Here is a 22,077-nt window from a genome sequence, read left to right on the forward strand (position 1 = left end):
GACTGATTCTCTGCTGACATGAAGCCAGATCCTCTGTTACGGGACCTCTCTCCTCTGCCTGGGTGCTGGGCCTAAATATCTGACAATGGACTGTTGCATTGGTGGCTGACGTGAAGCCTGATTCTCTGCTATGATATGAAGACTGATTCTCTGCTGACATGAAGCCAGATTGTCTGTTACGGGACCTCTCTCCTCTGCCTGGGTGCTGGGCCTAAATTTATGAAAATGGACTCTTACAGTGGTGGGTGACGTGAAGCCTGATTCTCTGCTATGACATGAAGACTGATTCTCTGCTGACATGAAGCCAGATTGTCTGTTACGGGACCTCTCTCCTCTGCCTGGGTGCCGGGGCCTAAATATCTGAGAATGGACTGTTCCAGTGGTGGGTGACGGGAAGCCAGATTCTCTGCTATGGAACCTCTCTCCAATTGATTTTGGTTAATTTTTATTTATTTAATTTTTATTTTAATTAATTTCCCTATCCACATTTGTTTGCAGGGGATTTACCTACATGTTGCTGCCTTTTGCAGCCCTCTAGCCCTTTCCTGGGCTGTTTTACAGCCGTTTTAGTGCCGAAAAGTTCGGGTCCCCATTGACTTCAATGGGGTTCGGGTTCGGGACGAAGTTCGGATCGGGTTCGGATCCCGAACCCGAACATTTCCGGGATGTTCGGCCGAACTTCTCGAACCCGAACATCCAGGTGTTCGCTCAACTCTACTTTTAAGTAGTCCCATTTCTCCTGGACTCCATGTAATCCGTTCCAGTCTGATAAGGACTCATTTATGACTAATTTCATTTTTGAAAAGTCTGTTTTTCTAAAATCTAAAACTTTTGTTTTTGTGTGGTGGGACTCTTTCACAGTTCTTATATTAAATCACACTGACTGGTGATCACTAGATCCCAAGGTTTCGCCTACAATGACATCATATACCGAATCCCCATTTGTGAATATCAAATCCAAAATGGCCTCCCTCCGGGTTGGCTCCTCAACCATTTGTTGTAGGGATAACCCCAGTAGGGAATTTAGAATATCTGTACTCCTGGTAGAACTTGCTATTTTGGTTTTCCAGTTTATATCTGGAAGATTGAAATCTCCCATAATGATAACTTCTCCTTTCATTGTCATTTTAGCTATTTCTTCAACTAGTAGATCATCTAGTTCTTTAACTTGATCAGGTGGTCTATATATCACACCTACACGAGTTACTGCATGATTAGCAATCTGCAACGTAACCCAAACTGACTCTATGTTGGCCTCACCAACTTGTATTAGGTTAGATTTAATGCTATCTTTCACATACAGGGCCACTCCTCCTCCTTTCTTGCCTTCTCTGTCTCTTCTGTATAAAGAGTACCCTGGTATGGTTATGTCCCAGTCATTTCTTTCATTAAACCATGTCTCCGTAACAGCCACTAAATCTACATTCTCAGATGCCATTATTGACCCAAGTTCATTGATTTTTTTACCTAAACTGCGAGCATTTGTAGACAGGACTCTGAGCTTATCATTTCTTAACCTCTGTGCTTCTGACCTGTTCTGGCATTGTTTCGGGGGGCAATTGGACTCTTTTATTTTCACTCTTTTGCCCCCCCTTCCTAGTTTAAATACTCTTTCGCAGGTCACAATAAAGGTGGAAAAAGTTCTGAAATGATTTATCTTTGTCTCATTTATTTACATCTCAGAAACCTGACATTTTAACAGGGGTGTGTAGACTTTTTATATCCACTGTAATTATTGTGACTCTTCTTGTCATATTAAACTCCCATTAATTAATTTTGTCTTGTGTTCTTGAACAAATCCACGTGCTAAGCGTGAAGCACATAGGGCTACCTGTTTAGATAATTGCATGGGAGGAAATTGTAGAATTTAAGTAACATAAACTTGGATTATATAGAGATAGGGAGTAACTGAAGGCTTTCTGTAAGAGTGTGAGCTCTTGAAACTAACTTTAGTGGTGGCACTTTTGAGGTATTACTGGGGAATATTAATAATTTAGATAGATCAATTGTCTTTGTATTGGCTGCCCAGCCACAATCACACATCATGTGAACTCCACTGAGGGTTATTGTGACAACTATAGCTACATTTTTATATTATTATTATTATTATTATTATTATTATTATTATTATTATTATTATTATTATTATTGTTATCCTAAAGAGAAAAAAAAGGAAAAAAATGATTTCTCATCCCAGACCTGATTATATGATTGTGTTTATTGGTTTCACTGGATCAGTCATTATAGCAGGTTTATATGGCAAATGAAGAACATGTATTATATTTAAGCAAGTAGTCAGGAGCAAATTCCAGTTTGTGCTGTTGATTTAGGTGATATTCCTCCAATCACTTGGTTTATAGCAGGATTACACTCAGAACTGTTGTAGCTTGGAGAACCTGCAGTACAGAGACAGTGATTAATATTAGACTATATCTGTTCATATGTAAATTGCTAAGACATCTTACTCTTAAAACTACAAAGATAAAGGCTTGAATGGTTAACAGCACTTTACTAATTTGCAAGAGTACTATGGTATGAAGTATAATTCTCTTAATATGCAGTATAATAACTAGAGAAGCATTGTAATGAAGCTGCCTTTAAAGAGTGGGTACAGATTGTTGAATGACTTATATGAAGGTGCGTAACTTTACCTTACATCAAATTTAATTAAGGGCGACAATTCCTAATGAAAAAAGTTTACTAGTTTACTGTAGCATGCTAGTAATTCCCTTGACAGACTGCAATTCGCAGTGGTCATACATAGACACATATACGATAGATATCTTATGACAGAATATTATGAAACTTCTTTTATTTTAAAGGTAACAAAGTGTGCCACACATCTTGGAACATAGATACAGTAAGGATGAGCAAATCAATTCTACCAGTTCAAAATTTGTACTGAATTTCACAAAAAGCTTAAGAGAGATTAGTATGCTAGTCTGGGTTTCTAGGCAATATATGAGTTGTCTGGGGGAATACTCTTACTCAATGCGGAGAGCACTTAGTATGTGCAGTATGTGTGTGGAGAATTGTAGTCCAGGAAATGCCCCTCTGGGTTTCTGGGAGAGGTATTCAAATTAGCTTTCCTGAGCCTCTCTGATGTCAGCAGATGAAAGAGGTGCTAATTTTCATATATTTTCCCCGAAAATCCAGAGGAGCATTGATTAGCTTACTAAAATGCTCATGCATACTCAAGACTAGGGTTGAGCTAACCCTAACCAGAACTGTAAAGTTTGGGTTCGTACCGAACTTTAGGATTTTTGGACCCAGGACCCGAACATTTCAGTAAAAGTTCGGGTTCGGTGTTCGGCGCTTTCTTGGCGCTTTTTGAAAGGCTGCAATAGGCGGTTAGCTGTCTGACCTTAGAAGCCATCACAGCCATGCCTACTAATAGCATGGCTGTGATTGGCCAGTGTAGCATGTGACCCAGCCTCTATATAAGCTGGAGTCACATAGCACTGCACGTCACTCTGCTGTGCTTAGTGTAGGGAGAGGATGCTGCTGGTGATTTCAGGGAGAGAATAGGAGAGACTCTTTGTTCAAAATCAGAATCTAAATCAGCGATCTACATACATTGTGTTTTGTGGGTGCAGGGCACAAGTGTTTTATCCTGCCCTGACTTTAATAAGTCAGTTAGGTGGGCGGTGGTGGCGGACATTTTATGTAAGCTCAGTGCACCAGCACTGCATCTGAGCTTTTGGGACATTGAAAATCACAATTGTTTGGGCGATATACATCTGGATTAGTCAGTGTGCATTTTAAGCTAGAAATACAGCCATCATTTTCTGGGGTTTTAAAAAAACACTTTTTGCCAAAAAACACTATTTTCCTGATCTGCAAGTGTTAAATTCAAGTTTAATATATACAGCTTTCATATTCTGTTACCCAAAAAACACTTTTTGGGCAATATAAAACATCTGAATTAGTCAGTTTGCAATTTAAGCTAGAAATACAGCCATCATTTTCTGGGGTTTAAAAACACACTATTTTTGCCAAAAAACACTATTTTCCTCATCTGCAAGTGTTAAATTCAAGTTTAATATATACAGCTTTCATATTCTGTTACAAAAAACAACAACACTTTTTTGGCAATATACAACATCTGGATTAGTCAGTGTGCAATTTAAGCTAGAAATACACCCATCCTTTTCTGGGGTTTTAAAAACACACTTATTTGCCAAAAACCTGCATTTTCCTCATCTGCAAATGTTAAATTCAAGTTTAATATATACAGCTTTCATATTCTGTTACCAAAAAAACACTTTTTTGGCAATATACAACATCTGGATTAGTCAGTGTGCAATTTAAGCTAGAAATACACCCATCATTTTTTGGGGTTTAAAAACACACTTTTTGACAAAAAACACTATTTTCCTGATCCGCAAGTGTTAAATTCAAGTTTAATATATACAGCTTTCATATTCTGTTACCAAAAAAAACACTTTTTTGGCAATATACAACATCTGGATTAATCAGTGTGCAATTTAAGCTAGAAATACACCCATCATTTTCTGGGGTTTTAAAAACACACTTTTTTGCCAAAAAACGCTATTTTCCTGATCCGCAAGTGTCAAATTCAAGTTTAATATATACAGCTTTCATATTCTGTTACGAAAAAAAAACTTTTTTAGCAATATACAACATCTGGATTTGTCAGTGTGCAATTTAAGCTAGAAATACACCCATCATTTTCTGGAGTTTTAAAAACACACTTTTTTGCCAAAAAAACACTATTTTCAGGCTTTGCAGCATCAGCACGTGTGAAATTACAGGCTTGAATACTGCTGTCAAAATCAGTTGTTAAACAAACACTTGTTTGGGCAAAAAAAATATTTTGGCCGCCTTTGCTGCATATGTCATTGTGAGATACACCATTAATACATTTGGGTTAGATTCAGATATTTGAAATACAGCCATTTGGAGCACCAATATTTAATTCAGGCCTACAGTGGTTCAGGCCGTGTGAGATACACCTTTTACATACAGGGGTTTGATTCAGGCATTTGAAATGCAGCCATTTTGGGCAAATAAATCTTTAATTCAGGCCTACAGTGGGTCAGGCCGTGTGAGATACACCCTGTATATACTGGGCTTATATTCTTTCATTAATAAAACACCCTTTTTGGGGCAAAATACACAATATTTCAGTCCTTGCAGCATAAGCACGTTTGAAATTCCTGGGTTATATACTGCTGCCATATTGAGTTATTAAACAAACACTTGTTTGGGCAAAAAAAGTTTATTTGGCTTCCTTTGCAGCTACTGTCAAATTTAACTGTCACCTATACTATTTCCATATGCTGCCAGTAGTTTTGCTGGTACAATTATGTAATTGATTGTACTGTACAAGTATATTGTCTTTGAATATATTCTTAGTATTTCTGCTGCTTACTACTGCACAACTATAAATACTCACTTCTTCATTTTCCCAGCCCTCCAATTGCATCACCAATTCCATGGATTATGCCACCTTCAAAAATTAAACCAGTGCATTAACATATGGTGTTATCTATATGTATTGGAAGGATTGATGGCCCTAAAAAAAAGGGTGACAGAAAAGTTTTGAAAACAGGAATATAATTATTATTTCTCTACCTGTCTCTTTTATAACTTTTCCACCAGCATCTGAAAAAATAATATTGAGATTGATTAATTTATAAGTAACTTTAATGTTTAATTGTCTTACTTAAAGGAGTTGTCCAGGTTCAGAGCTGAACCCGGGCATAACCCCTTATTCGTTTATTGAGCATGAATGAGTGGAGCATTATAGCATGTATCGCTCAGGGCAAGGGCTTTATTGTTTTCTTTAGACCCGGTGACATACCGGGTCTCTTTATGGGAATGCAGCGCTATAGACCGCCCATAAGTGCCGGTGATGTCACCGGGATCATTGCTAGGTGGAACCCTCCACCTAGCAGTGTAAAAATATAAACAAAACAGCCCTTGCCCTGTGTGATGCTTCGATGTTCCACTGCATGGGTGAAATAGGGGTTATGTCCTGGTTCAGCTCTGAATCATTACAATTAATATTTTGTTAAAATAAAAATTCAAAAATTTTTTTTTTGGGCTGTCATGTCAAGAACCCCATTGTATTTTAGTAAAGTCATGTTCACCTTTTGTTTTCTATCTTTCTGATCCATCAGAAGTACAGAAAAATTGAAAGCAAATGGATCCTTTTTTTCGAGCATCAAATTTTGCTCATTTTGCAACCGTTACAGTTCTGTCAGAGACCCGTTATTTTTAAGGGGATATAAAGTCCTGTCAAAAATAATGGATTTCTGATGATACTGACATAAGCGGATGCAAAATGAGCACAACAGATGCTGAAAATAAAGGATCCTTTTCTTTCTGTTATATTGACGTTGATGTGAACACGGCCTAAGGTTTGTCTCATTCCATAAATGTGTGATAATAAGAAACAGAAGGGCATAGTATACAAAAGATTTAACTTTACATAGTTAATGCTGAAGTTTGGGAAGGTAAATTTCCAAAGTGAAATTTTAGGAAAAAATATAACACTTTCTTTGAACAGCTAAAAAAAAAAAGCTCTATAAAGTGTTTAAAACAATTAAAAAAACATCAAAGAACAAAGATAAATTAAAATTTTAAATATTTAAATTAAAAATTGTATCCAATCTCTACCCACCTACTATACTTGGTATTAATCCATGATTTTCTCCACCAACTAATGGCCAGATAGCAAAAAAAAAAATATATATATATATAATTTAGCATATTAAAGAAATATAATTTAATTTATATATATTTATATATTTTAATTGTTATTATATTTTTTTTAAATACATTCAATTACAGTAATAGCATTTTATATTTAAAATATATTTTGACTTCTAAAAAATGTGCAAAATAAACATGGTAAGGGTGGGTTCACATCAGAGTTATGGCTTTCCTTTATAACATTGTTATAACGGAAAATAACGAAATCTATAAGACGGAAGTCTTTAAGAGGCATTCCGTTTTGATCCTTCATAATACAAGTCTCCTATTCCTGACCCCCAGTCTGCGCGCCGCCCCCTACTTGTGGATCCATCTGACATCATCTCCTTCACTTCACTCCTGTTCCTGTACTTGCCAGCGGCACACAGCTACAAGACCCTGGTGTATTTAAATCTCATTTAGACTGCCTTTCAGAAAAGTTTGTCCTGGGATTCAAACTCACAACCTCTACACAACAGAGGCAAGGCATTTACCCTCACAGCTATGAAAGCTGTCTAACTAGTTACTTTAAAAAAAAAAAATATATATATATATATAAAAAAAAAATAAGACATCTACTGTAGGTAACTTTGATACCTAGTGTACAACCATACACATGACAGCTGCCCCAACACACCCAGCTCTGCTACATCCATACACAGTGTGTACTGGGGCAGCTGTCATGTGTATGGATGTACACTAGGTATCAAAGTTACCTATAGTAGAAGTCTTATATATATATTTTTTTAGTAACTAGCTAGACAGCTTTCATAGCTGTGAGGGTAAATCCCTTGCCTCTGATGTGTAGGGGTCGTGAGTTCGAATCCCAGGACAAACTTTTCTGAAAGTGTTTTTTTTTTTTTTAAATACTGGACTATTACTTTACTGCCACGGGGGAGGGGGGCTATTGACGCCATGATACTGGCACATGGAGGGGGGAGGAGCGAGGCACTTGATACTGGCACATTAGGGGACAGGGGGAGAGGATGGCACTATGATATTAGCACATGGGGGGGGCAAGAAATGGACATGAATCATGAGGGGCAGAAATGCGAAATGATGGGGGGGGCGCCAAAATGTAAATTCGCTTGTGTTGGCAAAAATCCTTGACTTCGGGTGCACAATCCCGCGAGACCAGTGACCTCCATAGGTGGGTCTCGCGGGATTAAGCGCCGAAGACACATGATCTTGGCAAGAGCCAAGGCAATGTGGACCTGGAGAACAGCGAGGAGCAGAACCTGGTGAGCACCCCTGGCAACCGCACTCTGACAACCTGCACTAGGGTGTATAAGGCTGCAGGACAGTGACTGGCAGCAGGGTGGCACACACTTGTGTACAGGGGTCAGGGCACACCTGCTGCTTGACTAGGGGCCACAGATTCTGACTGGCACAGGGTGCCCAGCAGTGGCACATGGAGCCTAATAGGTGGCACAGACTGTCTAAAGGGCTATGAATGGTACAGGGTGCAGGACAGTGCCAGACTGGCAGAGGGCACAAGGCAGCATACTGTTTTATGTTGCCCTGGTGGCACAGGATTTGTGGCTGAATGGCGCCTGGCAGTGAATAGGTGGCACTGCTTGTGTTTGGTGTGCCAACCTGCTGAACAGCGCAGAGTGATTGGCATCACTGGGATGGTACTAGGTGGCAGACAATGGCTGTATATTATATATACATGACCATAGTCAGACTGGCACAGGGTACATGACCATAGACTGGCACAGGGTACACGACCATAGTTAAATGTTACATGCAATAGGTGGCTGAAAAAGGGGCGGGTAAAGGGGTGTGGTCAATGGATGGAGTCAAGGGGGCGGCAAAATTAGCTTTTGCCTAGGGTGGCAAAAATCCTTGCACCAGCCCTACTGACCCCTATGCCAGGGACCGTCAGGGTCAGCAGGATCCAGGTTCCAGTGCGTGAGCCCTCCTACCTTCAGGGTTTGCTCATGCGGTCAGGAGATCAGGGTCAGGATTAGGGCGGCTGTAGGTTGTGGCCTGCTCCATTCATTGTTGTCTAGCCTAGTAACAGTTACTACTGGATGGTGGGGGGTTTCCCTCACTCCCCACCGTGACAGGCGGAAGCCTCTGCCTGGCAGCCCTATGGAGAGCCCTGTTCCTCACCGGAACTCCAGAAAATGCCTTTGCCCTGCACGATTTAGCACAGGGAAAAGGAGAGCATCAAAAAATATAAATTGCAACAAAAAAATACAGGCCCAATTGCAACCACGCTATATGCTGCAAATGAATCACTATAATGCACAAATTGTAACAGTTTTTTTGATAAAAACAAACGTCTCCTGGCTTCACCCTTACTGGAAACTGCAATTCACATACTAAAATGAGTTTAATTTTACACTTATAAACTTATGAACTGCAGGAGCTTTGTAACAGATTTTTGAACCAAAAAATGGCTCCAGCACATAAAAACAACTAATGAAATGTTTCTTTAGGGATCTCTGTGCAGCAGTGCAGCACCCTGTATACAAGGGACTTGTGAACAGCTGCAAGATCCCTGGCTGTAAGACATACAACTAACTCACCCTATGGTGTCCCTAATGATAAAACCTGACTTTCTATGTAGGAATTCAATCAACCTAACTAAATATATCTTCTTCACAAACCCTACACTGTCCCTGCAAGACCATAAAAAGGATGTGTGTCTATTGTATTGTGTGTCTATTGTAGATAGGACTGATGCCTCCTTCACATCAGTGGCTTCATTCACACTGGTTTCTGTGCTTCACAGCTAGCATAGAGCCTGATAGACCAGCAAATTATTTTTTCCCCACAGCGGGTTTATAAAATTTGTTAAAATTGCATGCACTTCGCTGGTACTGTAATGAGGAGTTTATACTCACAAATTCAGACAATATAGAGGATGATCTGCAATAGCTTAAACATAGGTTTCTATAGGGCAAGTCTCTGTGAAGATTGTCTATTTGACATATAGATGTAGCAGGGGTAACACACACACTCTTAACTCATCGCGTTATCTTGAAACAAAAGTCATTGAAAAGCAATTGCTTAACACATTTAGTTGCATTTAGTTTAGATAACATGTCTCATAAAGCACGTGTGTTAACACTGCTACATCCGTATGTGTGTTTAACTTTTACATTAATTTTATATGATGGAGAAAATCTCTTCCTCAGCTACATAGTATATCCTAATCCTAGTATTTATGGTAACACAGCTGTAAAAAAAATCTTCCAAAACCTTTTTCTTTATATCTAGGAGGAAAGGAGGGGCACCATAAAAAATTGTAGGTGCCATCTAACCTAATTTTGGTCTTATTTATACCTTAAGCCTTTTTTTATTGAATTTGTCTATGATAATACAGCTGTGAGTCATGATGGCCCTAAACCAAATAAAGTCTTAGAAAAAAAAAAATCTAAAAGGAACAATATTTAATTATTATAACTCCACCTGCATTTGATATTATATTTCCACCGACATCTAAAAAACAAAATTTTTCAACAATTAATTACTCAAAATAATTTTAATGCAAAACTACTATAATTACGATAAATGATTACAGTAAAAAAAACATTTTTTCAAAGAAAACATTACATTTTTTCTTATATTTTTGGGTTTTACATCAGGCACCCCATTGGATAGAATTTAAGCAACATTTTAGTCAATCAATAAATGGCTGAAAAATGGAGAACAAGAGAGGTTACTCATTTACATATAGGAGATTTAACTTGACAAGGTTAATTGGGAACTTTAAGATGGAGAATTGCCTTAGTGAGAGTTTTGAAAAAAATTATATATTTATAAAAAAAGTTAAAGATGTTTTAAAAAAATCGGTTAAAATATATATTGTAAAAATAAAAACAAAGCCATGAATAAAGCTTATAGATACTTTGTTAAAAATAAGCATATCTAACAGAATTTTTTAACCATTCAAATAAAAAAATTGAAATATTATATTCAATAAGTACTCACTTAATAGACTCTGTAGTAATCCTTGTCTTTGCCCATTTCTTTCTTCTTTACCTACTTGCACACCTTATATATGAAAAAAATAAAACAGCAAATAAAATTTAATTTACCAGAATAAAGAAAATTGAGATTATGTGATTAAATTTATATGAATTACAATATTGTATTTATAAGCAAAAAATATTGTATGTCACTTTAATTTATTTTAAAGTTTACTGATTTTATATTTTAGGATTTAAATGATATCATTTTATATTTTAAATACATTTTATTTAAAAAAATGATAGTGCTAGTGCAAATTTTTGCTCCTAAAGTCATAAGTTGGACAATTAAGATGGAGAAGTATTTTAGAAGTATATCATGCTTATATAGGAGGTCTTCAAAAAGTTTCAGCACTTTTAAATTTCCTTTGGAAACAGTGAAGGCTGGAGGAGTAGTAATTGGTCATATCTGAGATTTTCATGTGACTAGTGAGTCTGGCAAACCGGCTGATCTTGCAGTTTAGTATTACAGTCGTCACACTGTGGAGAAGATGGCTGCGAAACGTATCAATTACACCAAAGAGGAACAGCATTCTAACATACGCTTTTTGTGGGAAAAAATTGTGCCAGGAGCACACATTCATCTCCACATGTGTGCTCAGTATGGAGATAAAGTTCTCTCTTGTAGATAACTTGGTCCGTTATTGTGAAAACAATGGCAAGTATCTGCAGCAGATAGTCACTGGCAATGAAACGTGGGTTCTCCCCTACAAGCCCGAAGGCAAGAGGCTGAGTATGCAGTGGAAGCATCCATCATCTCCTGTAGCAAAGAGATTCAAGATGCCACCGTCTGCAGGAAAGTTGATGTTGACTGTCTTCTAGAACTCTCAGGGGCCTATTTTCGAAACCTATAAGGAACGTGGAACAACTGTCACAAGTGAAAAGATGACACATGAAAAGATAAAATGTGTCCAAGGGACTCATTATTTTGCATGACATCACTGGTGCGTGGCTGGGGGGAAACGGAGGACGATGACGATACGACTCCCACAGAGGACAGCTTGTCCTGGCACACATGAGCGACTACATGCTGCAGTGCATGTGCGACGACAGCAGAGTTGCCCACATTTTAATGTGTGTGGATTACTGGGTTGCCACCCTGCTGGATCCCTGGTACATAGACAATGTGCCCACCTTACTTCCTGCACTGGAGCGTGATAGGAAGATGCGCGAGTACAAGCGCACGTTGGTAGACGCGCTACTGAGAGCATTCCCAAATGTCACAGGGGAACAAGGGGAAGCCCAAGGCGAAGGCAGAGGAGGAGCAAGAGGTCACCAATGCAGCTGTGTCACGGCCAGCTCCTCTGAGGGCAGGGTTAGCAAGGCAGCATTTCACTAACATGGTGGAACAGTACGTGTGCACACCCCTCCACGTACTGACTGATGGTTCGGCCCCATTCAACTTCTGGGTCTACAAATTGTCCACGTGGCCAGAGCTAGCCTTTTATGCCTTGGAGGTGCTGGCCTGCCCGGCGGCCAGCGTTTTGTCTGAATGTGTATTCAGCACGGCAGGGGGCGTCATTACAGATAAACGCAGCCGCCTATCCACAGCCAATGTGGACAAGCTGACGTTCATAAAAATGAACCAGGCATGGATCCCACAGGACCTGTCCATCCCTTGTGCAGATTAGACATTTATAACTACCTCCCCTTAACAATATATTCTTGTACTCCAGGACTATTCATTCAATCCTTTTATTTTTTTATTTTACCATTATATTGCGGGGCAACCAAAGTTGAATGAACCTCTCCTCTGTCTGGGTGCCGGGGCCTAAATATCTGACAGTGGCCTGTTCCAGTGGTGGGTGACATGAAGCCTGATTCTCTGCAATGGGACCTCTCTCCTCAGTCTGGGTGCTGGGGCCTAAATATCTGACAGTGGCCTGTTCCAGTGGTGGGTGACATTAAGCCTGATTCTCTGCTATGACATGAAGCCTGATTCTCTGCTATGGGACCTCTCTCCTCTGTCTGGGTGCCGGGCTTAAATATCTGACAGTGGCCTGTTCCAGTGGTGGGTGACGTGAAGCCTGATTCTCTGTTATGGGACCTCTCTCCTCTGTCTGGGTGCCGGGGCTTAAATATCTCACTGTGGCCTGTTCCAGTGGTGGGTGACATGAAGCCTGATTCTCTGCAATGGGACCTCTCTCCTCTGTCTGGGTGCCGGGGCCTAAATATCTGACAATGGCCTGTTCCAGTTGTAGGTGACGTGAAGCCTGATTCTCTGCTATGACATGAATCCTGATTCTCTGCTATGACATGAAGCCTGATTCTCTGCTATGACATGAAGCTTGATTCTCTGCTATGGGACCTCTCTCCTCTGTCTGGGTGCCGGGGCCTAAATATCTGACAATGGCCTGTTCCAGTGGTGAGTGACGTGAAGCCTGATTCTCTGCTATGACATGAAGCCTGATTCTCTGCTATGGGACCTCTCTCCTCTGTCTGGGTGCCGGGGCATAAATATCTGACAGTGGCCTGTTCCAGTGGTGGGTGACATGATGCCTGATTCTCTGCAATGGGACCTCTCTCCTCTGTCTGGGTGCCGGGGTCTAAATATCTGACAATGGCCTGTTCCAGTGGTGGGTGACGTGAAGCCTGACTCTCTGCTATGACATGAAGCCTGATTCTCTGCTATGACATGAAGCCTGATTCTCTGCTATGACATGAAGCCTGATTCTCTTCTATGGGACCTTTCTCCTCTGTCTGGGTGCCGGGGCCTAAATATCTGACAGTGGCCTGTTCCAGTAGTGGGTGACGTGAAGCCTGATTCTCTGCTATGACATGAAGCCTGATTCTCTGCTATGGGACCTCTCTCCTCTGTCTTGGTGCCGGGGCCTAAATATCTGACAATGGCCTGTTCCAGTGGTGGGTGACGTGAAGCCTGATTCTCTGCAATGGGACCTATCTCCTCTGTCTGGGTGCCGGGGCATAAATATCTGACAATGGCCGGTTCCAGTGGTGGGTGACGTGAAGCCTGATTCTCTGCTATGAGATGAAGTCTGATTCTCTGCTATGACATGAAGCCTGATTCTCTGCTACGACATGAAGCCTGATTCTCTGCTATGGTACCTCTCTTCTCTGTCTGGGTGCCAGGGCCTAACTATCTGACAGTGGCCTGTTCCAGTGGTGGGTGACATGAAGCCTGATTCTCTGCTATGGGACCTCTCTCCAATTGATATTGGTTAATTTGTATTTATTTTATTATTCATTTCCCTATCCACATTTGTTTGCAGGGGATTTACCTACATTTTGCTGCCTTTTGCAGCCCTCTAGCCCTTTCCTGGGCTGTTTTACAGCCTTTTTAGTGCCAAAAAGTTCGGGTTCTCATTGACTTCAATGGGGTTCGGCCAAACTTTTCAAACCCGAACATCCAGGTGTTCGCTCAACTCTACTAGCTAGTTGTAGATCTGCAGGAGGGGCCAAGAGACTTCTGTGGCACCGAGGAAATTCTCCAACACCTGTCGGAGTACTGTAAGGTCTCTCCTTTTAATAGAGCACCCGACGCTTCGTGCTCAAATAAAGGATGTAAGTTTGATTTTAAGTTTTTAAAGCCAGTCAGGGAAAATCGATTTTCTACCATGAAGCATGTGTCAAATCGAATATTCCCTAAAATTCATATCAAAGTCCACTTAATGGACTTCAATTTGCTCAACACTAATTCAAAATGTGCTGGCCCTATTAACACCAATCTCTACGATGGATAGATTGCTAGCTAGATAGATAAAAAGCTGTCACCCCATATCCCTACTCCTGTTTTCCTCAAAACTACTTGAGCAACATGTCCACTTTGAATTGTCTTCCCACCTCTCATATCACTACCTTTTTTACCGGTTACAGTCTGGCTTCCGACCCTACCACTCAACTGATACTGCCTTGACCAAACTCACCAACGGTCTGCTAACTGCCAAGACAAATGACATTACTCCAGCCTCCTCCTCCTCCTCCTCCTCCTGGACCTGTCTTTTGAGTTTGACACAGTTGAAACCTCACTTTGTTACACACTCTCATCCCTTGGCTTTACAAAATACAGTGAAAACAGTATTTAGCTTCCCCTCACCTCAGCCCCCAACAGACCTATCACAGTCAATGGCTACATGCTCTTCCTGGTCACACAAGTCAGCTGCCTTGGTGTAAGCTTTAATTCTACCATGTATTAACCAATACTAAAGTGTTATTATTATGTGGGTGCGGGTCCAGTTAACAGCACTCCCATTGGCCAGGCAGGGTATTGCAAGTAAAGCTCACAAATCATGTACATATATGACATATATATTCATATATGTTACCTGTTGACCCTGCAGTTCCTCCCCTCATATCTAAAAGAAAAACAGATTTTATTGGCCACCGACTGAAGAGTCAAAACTGGTTTTCAAACATGCCTGTTTTGTTTTATAATACACTGCAATACCAAATATAATTATATTTTTTCAATCTGATATTGGTCTCCTTTTTATTTAAAGTCAATAGAACAAATAGTACAGATAACTTCATCATCTCCGGAATCTTCAGTTAATCTAAATAATAGAGATGATAGATGGATAGATAGATAGATAGATAGATCATACTTTGCTAAGAGATTTAGATCAAACTTGTTAACTTTGTCTGGAAATGGTGGGTGTACAACATCCTCAGCACACTGTGGGTCCCTGGCCCTTTTTCTGCTCCTCAACTATGTGTTTGAACCTGAGTCTGTGTTTGATGATGCAGCCTCAGTGCCAGACCTTTCTAGCAGTTGATCTGCAGAAGGTCCCAAGAGACTTCTGTCACCCCCAGGAAAATCTCCATCACCTGTGGGAGTACTGGAGGTCTCCCCTTTTTCTGGAGCTCCCTTGATGTTCAGGGAGGTTGGCAAAATGATATAGAAAGATAGGTAGACATATACAAAAAAAGAAAAACTGAAAAACAAGCAACACAATCATCAGACAATAAAAGAGTGCAACTCCTCTATAGGCCTCTGACCCAGTGTTTTTCTTTGTAAGCAGCAAAAAATAGTAAGACTTATCTCAAAAGTACTTGAACAACATGTTGTCCATTTTGAATTGTCCTCCCACCTCTTTTCTTGCTCCCTTTTTTAACAGCTACAGTTTGGCTTCCAACCATACCACTTAACTGAAACTGCCCTAACCAAATTCACCAATGATCTGCTAACTGCCAAGAAAATTACATTACTCTGGCCTTCTCCAACTCCCGGACCTCTTCTTTATGTGACACACACTCTCGTTCCTTGGCATCACTGACCTGTCTGTCTCCTGGGGCCAAGTGAAAACAGTATTTATCATAGAGAAAAAATAATTTCTTTCCCCCATCTAACTCAGTCAATGGCTCCATGCTCTGCTTGGTCCCACAAGTCAGTTGTCTTGTGGTAAGCACTGATTCTGCTCTGCCCTTCAAAGCTCACATCCAAGCCTTTTCCACCTCCTGCAGCACGCCAATCTTTAACTCTAAAAATATGTATTTATGGTGTTGCATTCATTAATGTTCACAGAATTTTTTTTTTTTTTTTTTTTTTTTTTTAAACTTACCAAGTCCATTCACTGGCTGATTTCCACCAAATTGATAAGACCAGCCACCTATTATTAAATAAAGAAAGGTATTTGTATTATGTGGACATATGTCCTGGTAACATCACTCCATGCAGTCAGGCAGAGTACTGCATGTAAATCTTACCAATCATTTACATACATGACCTATATATTTATATACTTTACCTGTTGACCCTGGAGTTCCTCCATTTATATCTGAAATATAAACAGGTTTTGTTGGCCACCGACTGGAGATTCAAAACAGATTTTGAAGCATGCAAATTTTTTTTTATATTACACTGGAAAACTGAATCGAACTACATCTTACCCACATCCTCCACACACCGCCTATATTGTTATCCATCCCCATATGGATTTATATGTGTTTGTATATTACATATGTTCTTTGTTATGCTTTGTCATGTATACTGTAATATGTATATATTCACCTCATAGTAAGCATTGTTATTTTCTTGTTATAGTTTTACTCTGATCCTTTTAATAAAAGCTGTAAAGGACCCCAGCGTCTAACTTAACGCAATATCAACTCATTCTCCTGTCAACGGGTGAAGGTGGCAGAACATATAGACTTTACCTGTCGGGCCCGGAATTCCTCCCTTTATATCTGAAAGAAAACACGTTTTATTGGTCACTGTCTGAAGATTTTTAATTGATTTTGAAACCTGCATTAGGTAGATAGATAGATCGATAGATAGATAGATAGATAGATAGATAGATGAATAGATAATATTTAAATTTAGAGATAGAGTTATTCCGAGTTTTTTAGCAAAGCTGTCAGGAAAATGTGGGTGCACAACATGCTAAGCACATTGGCGGTCCCTGCCCCCTGTCTACTGCTCCTCCGCTATGTGTTTAGAACCTGAAGCTTAGTCTGATGATGCAGCCTCAACGCTAGACGTAGCTAGTTATAGATCTACAGGATGGGCCAAAAGACTTCTGTGGCACCCCGGAAATTCTCCAACACCTGTAGGAGTACTGGAGGTCTCCCCTTTTACTGGAGCAGCCGACGCTTCGTGCTCAAATAAAGGATGTAAGTTTGATTTTAAGTTTTTACAGCCTGTCAGGGAAAATCGATTTTCTACCATGAAGCAGGGACCAAATCGAATATTCCCTAAAATTCATATGAAAGTCCACTTAATGGACTTCAATTCACTCAACACTAATTCACAATGTGCTGGTGCTATTAACACCAATCTCTGTGATGGATAGATTGATAGCTAGATAGATCAAAAATGTCACCCCATATCTCTACTCCTGTTTTCCTCAAAACTACTTGAGCAACTTGTCCACTTTGAATTGTCTTCCCACCTCTAATCTCACTCCCTTTTACACTGGTTACAATCTGGCTTCCTACCCTACCACTCAACTGAAACTGCCTTGACCAAATTCACCAATGGTCTGCTAACTGCCAAGACAAATGACATTACTCCAGCCTCTTCCTCCTGGACCTGTCTTCTGAGTTTGACACAGTTGAAACCTCACTTTGTTATACACTCTCATCCCTTGTATTTACAAAATACATTGAAAACAGAATTTAGCTTCCACCCACCTCAGCCCGCAACAGAACTATCACAGTCAATGGCTACATGCTTTTTCTGGTCACACAAGTCAGCTGCCTTGGTGTAAGCTTTAATTCTACCTTGTATTAACCAATACTAAAGTGTTATTATTATGTGGGTGTAGGTCCAGTTAACAGCACTCCCATTGGTCTGGCAGGGTACTGCAAGTAAAGCTCATAAATCATATAAATATATATGTCATATATGTAAATATGTTAACTGTTGACCCTGGAGTTCCTCCCTTTATATCTAAAAGAAAAACAGATTTTATTGGCCACCGACTGGAGAGTCAAAACTGGTTTTCAAACATGCCTGTTTTGTTTTATAATACACTGCAATACTGAATATAATTATATTTTTCCATCTGATATTGGTCTCCTTTTCATTTAAAGTCAAGAGAACAAATAGTACAGATAACTTCATCATCTCCGGAATCTTCAGTTAATCTCAATAGCAGAGATGATAGATGGATATAGATAGATAGATAGATCATACTTTGCTAAGAGATTAAGATAAAACTTGTTAACTTTGTCTGGAAATGGTGGGTGTACAACATGCTCAGCACACTGGGGGTCCCTGGCCCCTTTTGTGCTCCTCAACTATGTGTTTGAACCTGAGTCTGTATTTGATGATGCAGCCTCAGTGCCAGAACTATCTAGCAGTTGATCTGCAGAAGGTCCCAAGAGACTTCTGTCACACCCAGGAAATTCTCCAACACCTGTGGGATTACTGGAGGTCTAACCTTTAACTGGAGCACCCTGGATGTTCAGGGAGGTTGGCCAAATGATATAGAAAGATAGGAAGACATATACAAAAAAAGAAAAACTGAAAAGCGAGCAACCCAATCATCAGACAATAAAAGAGTGCAACTCCTCAATAGGCCTCTGACCCAGTGTTTTTCTGTGTAAGAAGCAACAAATAGTAACACTTATCTCAAAAGTACTTGAACAACATGTGTTCCTTATTGAATTGTCCTCCCACCTCTTTTCTTGCTTCCTTTTTTAACAGCTACAGTTTGGCTTCCAACCCTACCACTTAACTGAAACTGCCCTAACCAAATTCACCAACGATCTAACTGCCAAGAAAATTACATTACTCTGGCCTTCTCCAACTCCAGGACCTCTTCTTTATGTTACCCACTCTCTCGTTCCTTGGCATTACTGACCTGTCTGTCTCCTGGGGCCAAGTGAAAACAATATTTATAATGGAGAAAAAATAATTTCTTTCCCCCATCTAACTCAGTCAATGGCTTCATGCTCTGATTGGTCCCACAAGTCAGTTGTCTTGTAGTAAGCTCTGATTATGCTCTGCCCTTCAAACCACACATCCAAGCCTTTTCCACCTCTTGGAGCCCGCCAATCTTTAACTCTGAAAAGATGTATTTATGGTGTTGCATTCATTAATGTTCACAGCATTGTTTTTTTTTATTTTTTTAAACTTACCAAGTCCATTCACCGGCTGATTTCCACCAAATTGATAGGACCAGCCACCTATTATTAAATAAAGAAAGGTATTAGTATTATGTGGACATATGTCCTGGTAACATCACTCCATGCAGTCAGGCAGAGTACTGCATGTAAATCACACCAATCATTTACATACATGACCTATATATTTATATACTTTACCTGTTGACCCTGGAGTTCCACCATTTATATCTGAAATATAAATAGGTTTTGTTGGCCACCGACTGGAGATTCAAAACGGATTTTGAAGCATCCAAATATATATATATTTTTTTATATTACACTGCAAAACTGAATAAAACTATATCTTACCCTCATCTTCCACACACCGCCTATATGTTATCCATCCCCATATGTATTTCTATGTGTTTGTATATTACATATGTTCTTTTTTATGCTTTGTCATGTATACTGTAATATGTATATATTCACCTCATAGTAAGCATTGTTATTTTATTGTTATAGTTTTACTCTGATCCTTTCAATAAAAGCTGTAAAGGACCCCAGCGTCTACCTCAGTGCATTGTCAGCTCATTCTCCTGTCAACTGGTGAAGGTGGCAGAACATATAGACTTTACCTGTCGGGCCTGGAATTCCTCCCTTTATATCTGAAAGAAAACACGTTTTATTGGTCACTGTCTGAAGATTTTAAATTGATTTTGAAACCTGCATTAGATAGATAGATAGATCGATAGATAGATGGATAGATAATATTTAAATATTCACTATGTGTTTAGAACCTGAAGCTTAGTCTGATGATGCAGCCTCAACGCTAGATCTAGCTAGTTTTTGATCTGCAGGAGGGGCCAAGAGACTTCTGTGGCACCGAGGAAATTCTCCAACACCTGTAGGAGTACTAGAGGTCTCCCCATTTACTGGAACGCTTCGTGCTCAAATAAAGGATGTAAGTTTGATTTTAAGTTTTTAAAGCCAGTAAGTTTTTAAAGCCACTTAATGGACTTCAATTCGCTCAACACTAATTCACAATGTGCTGGTGCCTAGATAGTTGTAGATCTGCAGGAGGGGCCAAGAGACTTCTGTGGCACCGGGGAAATGCTCCAACACCTGTCGGAGTACTGGATTTCTTCGATTTTAATAGAGCACCCGACGCTTTGTGCTCAAGAAAAGGATATAAGTTTGATTTTAAGTTTTTAAAGCCAGTCAGAGAAAATCGATTTTCTACCATGAAGCAGGGGTCAAATCGAATATTCCCTGAAATTCATATCAAAGTCCACTTAATGGACTTCAATTCGCTCAACACTAATTCAGAATGTGCTGGTGCTATTAACACCAATCTCTGTGATGGATAGATTGATAGCTAGATAGATAAAAAGCTGTCACCCCATATCCCTACTCCTGTTTTCCTCAAAACTACTTGAGCAACATGTCCACTTTGAATTGTCTTCCCACCTCTCATATCACTACCTTTTTTACCGTTACAGTCTGGCTTCCGACCCTACCACTCAACTGATACTGCCTTGACCAAACTCACCAACGGTCTGCTAACTGCCAAGACAAATGACAATACTCCAGCCTCCTCCTCCTCCTCCTCCTGGACCTGTCTTTTGAGTTTGACACAGTTGAAACCTCACTTTGTTACACACTCTCATCCCTTGGCTTTACAAAATACAGTGAAAACAGTATTTAGCTTCCCCTCACCTCAGCCCCCAACAGACCTATCACAGTCAATGGCTACATGCTCTTCCTGGTCACACAAGTCAGCTGCCTTGGTGTAAGCTTTAATTCTACCATGTATTAACCAATACTAAAGTGTTATTATTATGTGGGTGCGGGTCCAGTTAACAGCACTCCCATTGGCCAGGCAGGGTATTGCAAGTAAAGCTCACAAATCATGTACATATATGACATATATATTCATATATGTTACCTGTTGACCCTGCAGTTCCTCCCCTTATAGCTAAAAGAAAAACAGATTTTATTGGCCACCAACTGAAGAGTCAAAACTGGTTTTCAAACATGCCTGTTTTGTTTTATAATACACTGCAATACTGAATATAATTATATTTTTTCAATCTGATATTGGTCTCCTTTTTATTTAAAGTCAATAGAACAAATAGTACAGATAACTTCATCATCTCCGGAATCTTCAGTTAATCTAAATAATAGAGATGATAGATAGATAGATAGATAGATAGATAGATCATACTTTGCTAAGAGATTTAGATCAAACTTGTTAACTTTGTCTGGAAATGGTGGGTGTACAACATCCTCAGCACACTGTGGGTCCCTGGCCCTTTTTCTGCTCCTAAACTATGTGTTTGAACCTGAGTCTGTGTTTGATGATGCAGCCTCAGTGCCAGACCTTTCTAGCAGTTGATCTGCAGAAGGTCCCAAGAGACTTCTGTCACCCCCAGGAAAATCTCCATCACCTGTGGGAGTACTGGAGGTCTCCCCTTTTTCTGGAGCTCCCTTGATGTTCAGGGAGGTTGGCAAAATGATATAGAAAGATAGGTAGACAGATACAAAAAAAGAAAAACTGAAAAACAAGCAACGCAATCATCAGACAATAAAAGAGTGCAACTCCTCTATAGGCCTCTGACCCAGTGTTTTTCTTTGTAAGCAGCAAAAAACAGTAAGACTTATCTCAAAAGTACTTGAACAACATGTTGTCCATTTTGAATTGTCCTCCCACCTCTTTTCTTGCTCCCTTTTTTAACAGCTACAGTTTGGCTTCCAACCCTATTACTCAACTGAAACTGCCCTAACCAAATTCACCAACGATCTGCTAAGTGCCAAGAAAATTACATTACTCTGGCCTTCTCCAACTCCCGGACCTCTTCTTTATGTG

At 39.9% G+C, this 22,077-nt stretch overlaps 1 protein-coding gene across 1 annotated transcript in view; it reads right to left on the reverse strand.

Moving 5' to 3' along the window:
• LOC122926346 (collagen alpha-1(IV) chain-like) overlaps window positions 1–22,077 on the reverse strand; it is an 875,364-nt gene that overhangs the window by 570,740 nt on the left and 282,547 nt on the right. Inside the window, exons 55-61 of the mRNA XM_044277721.1 lie at window positions 21,157–21,186; window positions 19,847–19,876; window positions 19,431–19,460; window positions 19,245–19,292; window positions 18,022–18,051; window positions 16,818–16,847; window positions 16,409–16,438 (exon numbers count right to left, since the gene is read on the reverse strand). Coding sequence (XP_044133656.1) covers window positions 16,409–16,438; window positions 16,818–16,847; window positions 18,022–18,051; window positions 19,245–19,292; window positions 19,431–19,460; window positions 19,847–19,876; window positions 21,157–21,186 — 228 coding nt within the window. The remainder of the gene's footprint in view (window positions 1–16,408; window positions 16,439–16,817; window positions 16,848–18,021; window positions 18,052–19,244; window positions 19,293–19,430; window positions 19,461–19,846; window positions 19,877–21,156; window positions 21,187–22,077) is intronic.

Source organism: Bufo gargarizans, chromosome 2 (assembly GCF_014858855.1).
Source record: "Bufo gargarizans isolate SCDJY-AF-19 chromosome 2, ASM1485885v1, whole genome shotgun sequence".
Classification (NCBI taxonomy): Eukaryota; Metazoa; Chordata; class Amphibia; order Anura; family Bufonidae; genus Bufo; species Bufo gargarizans.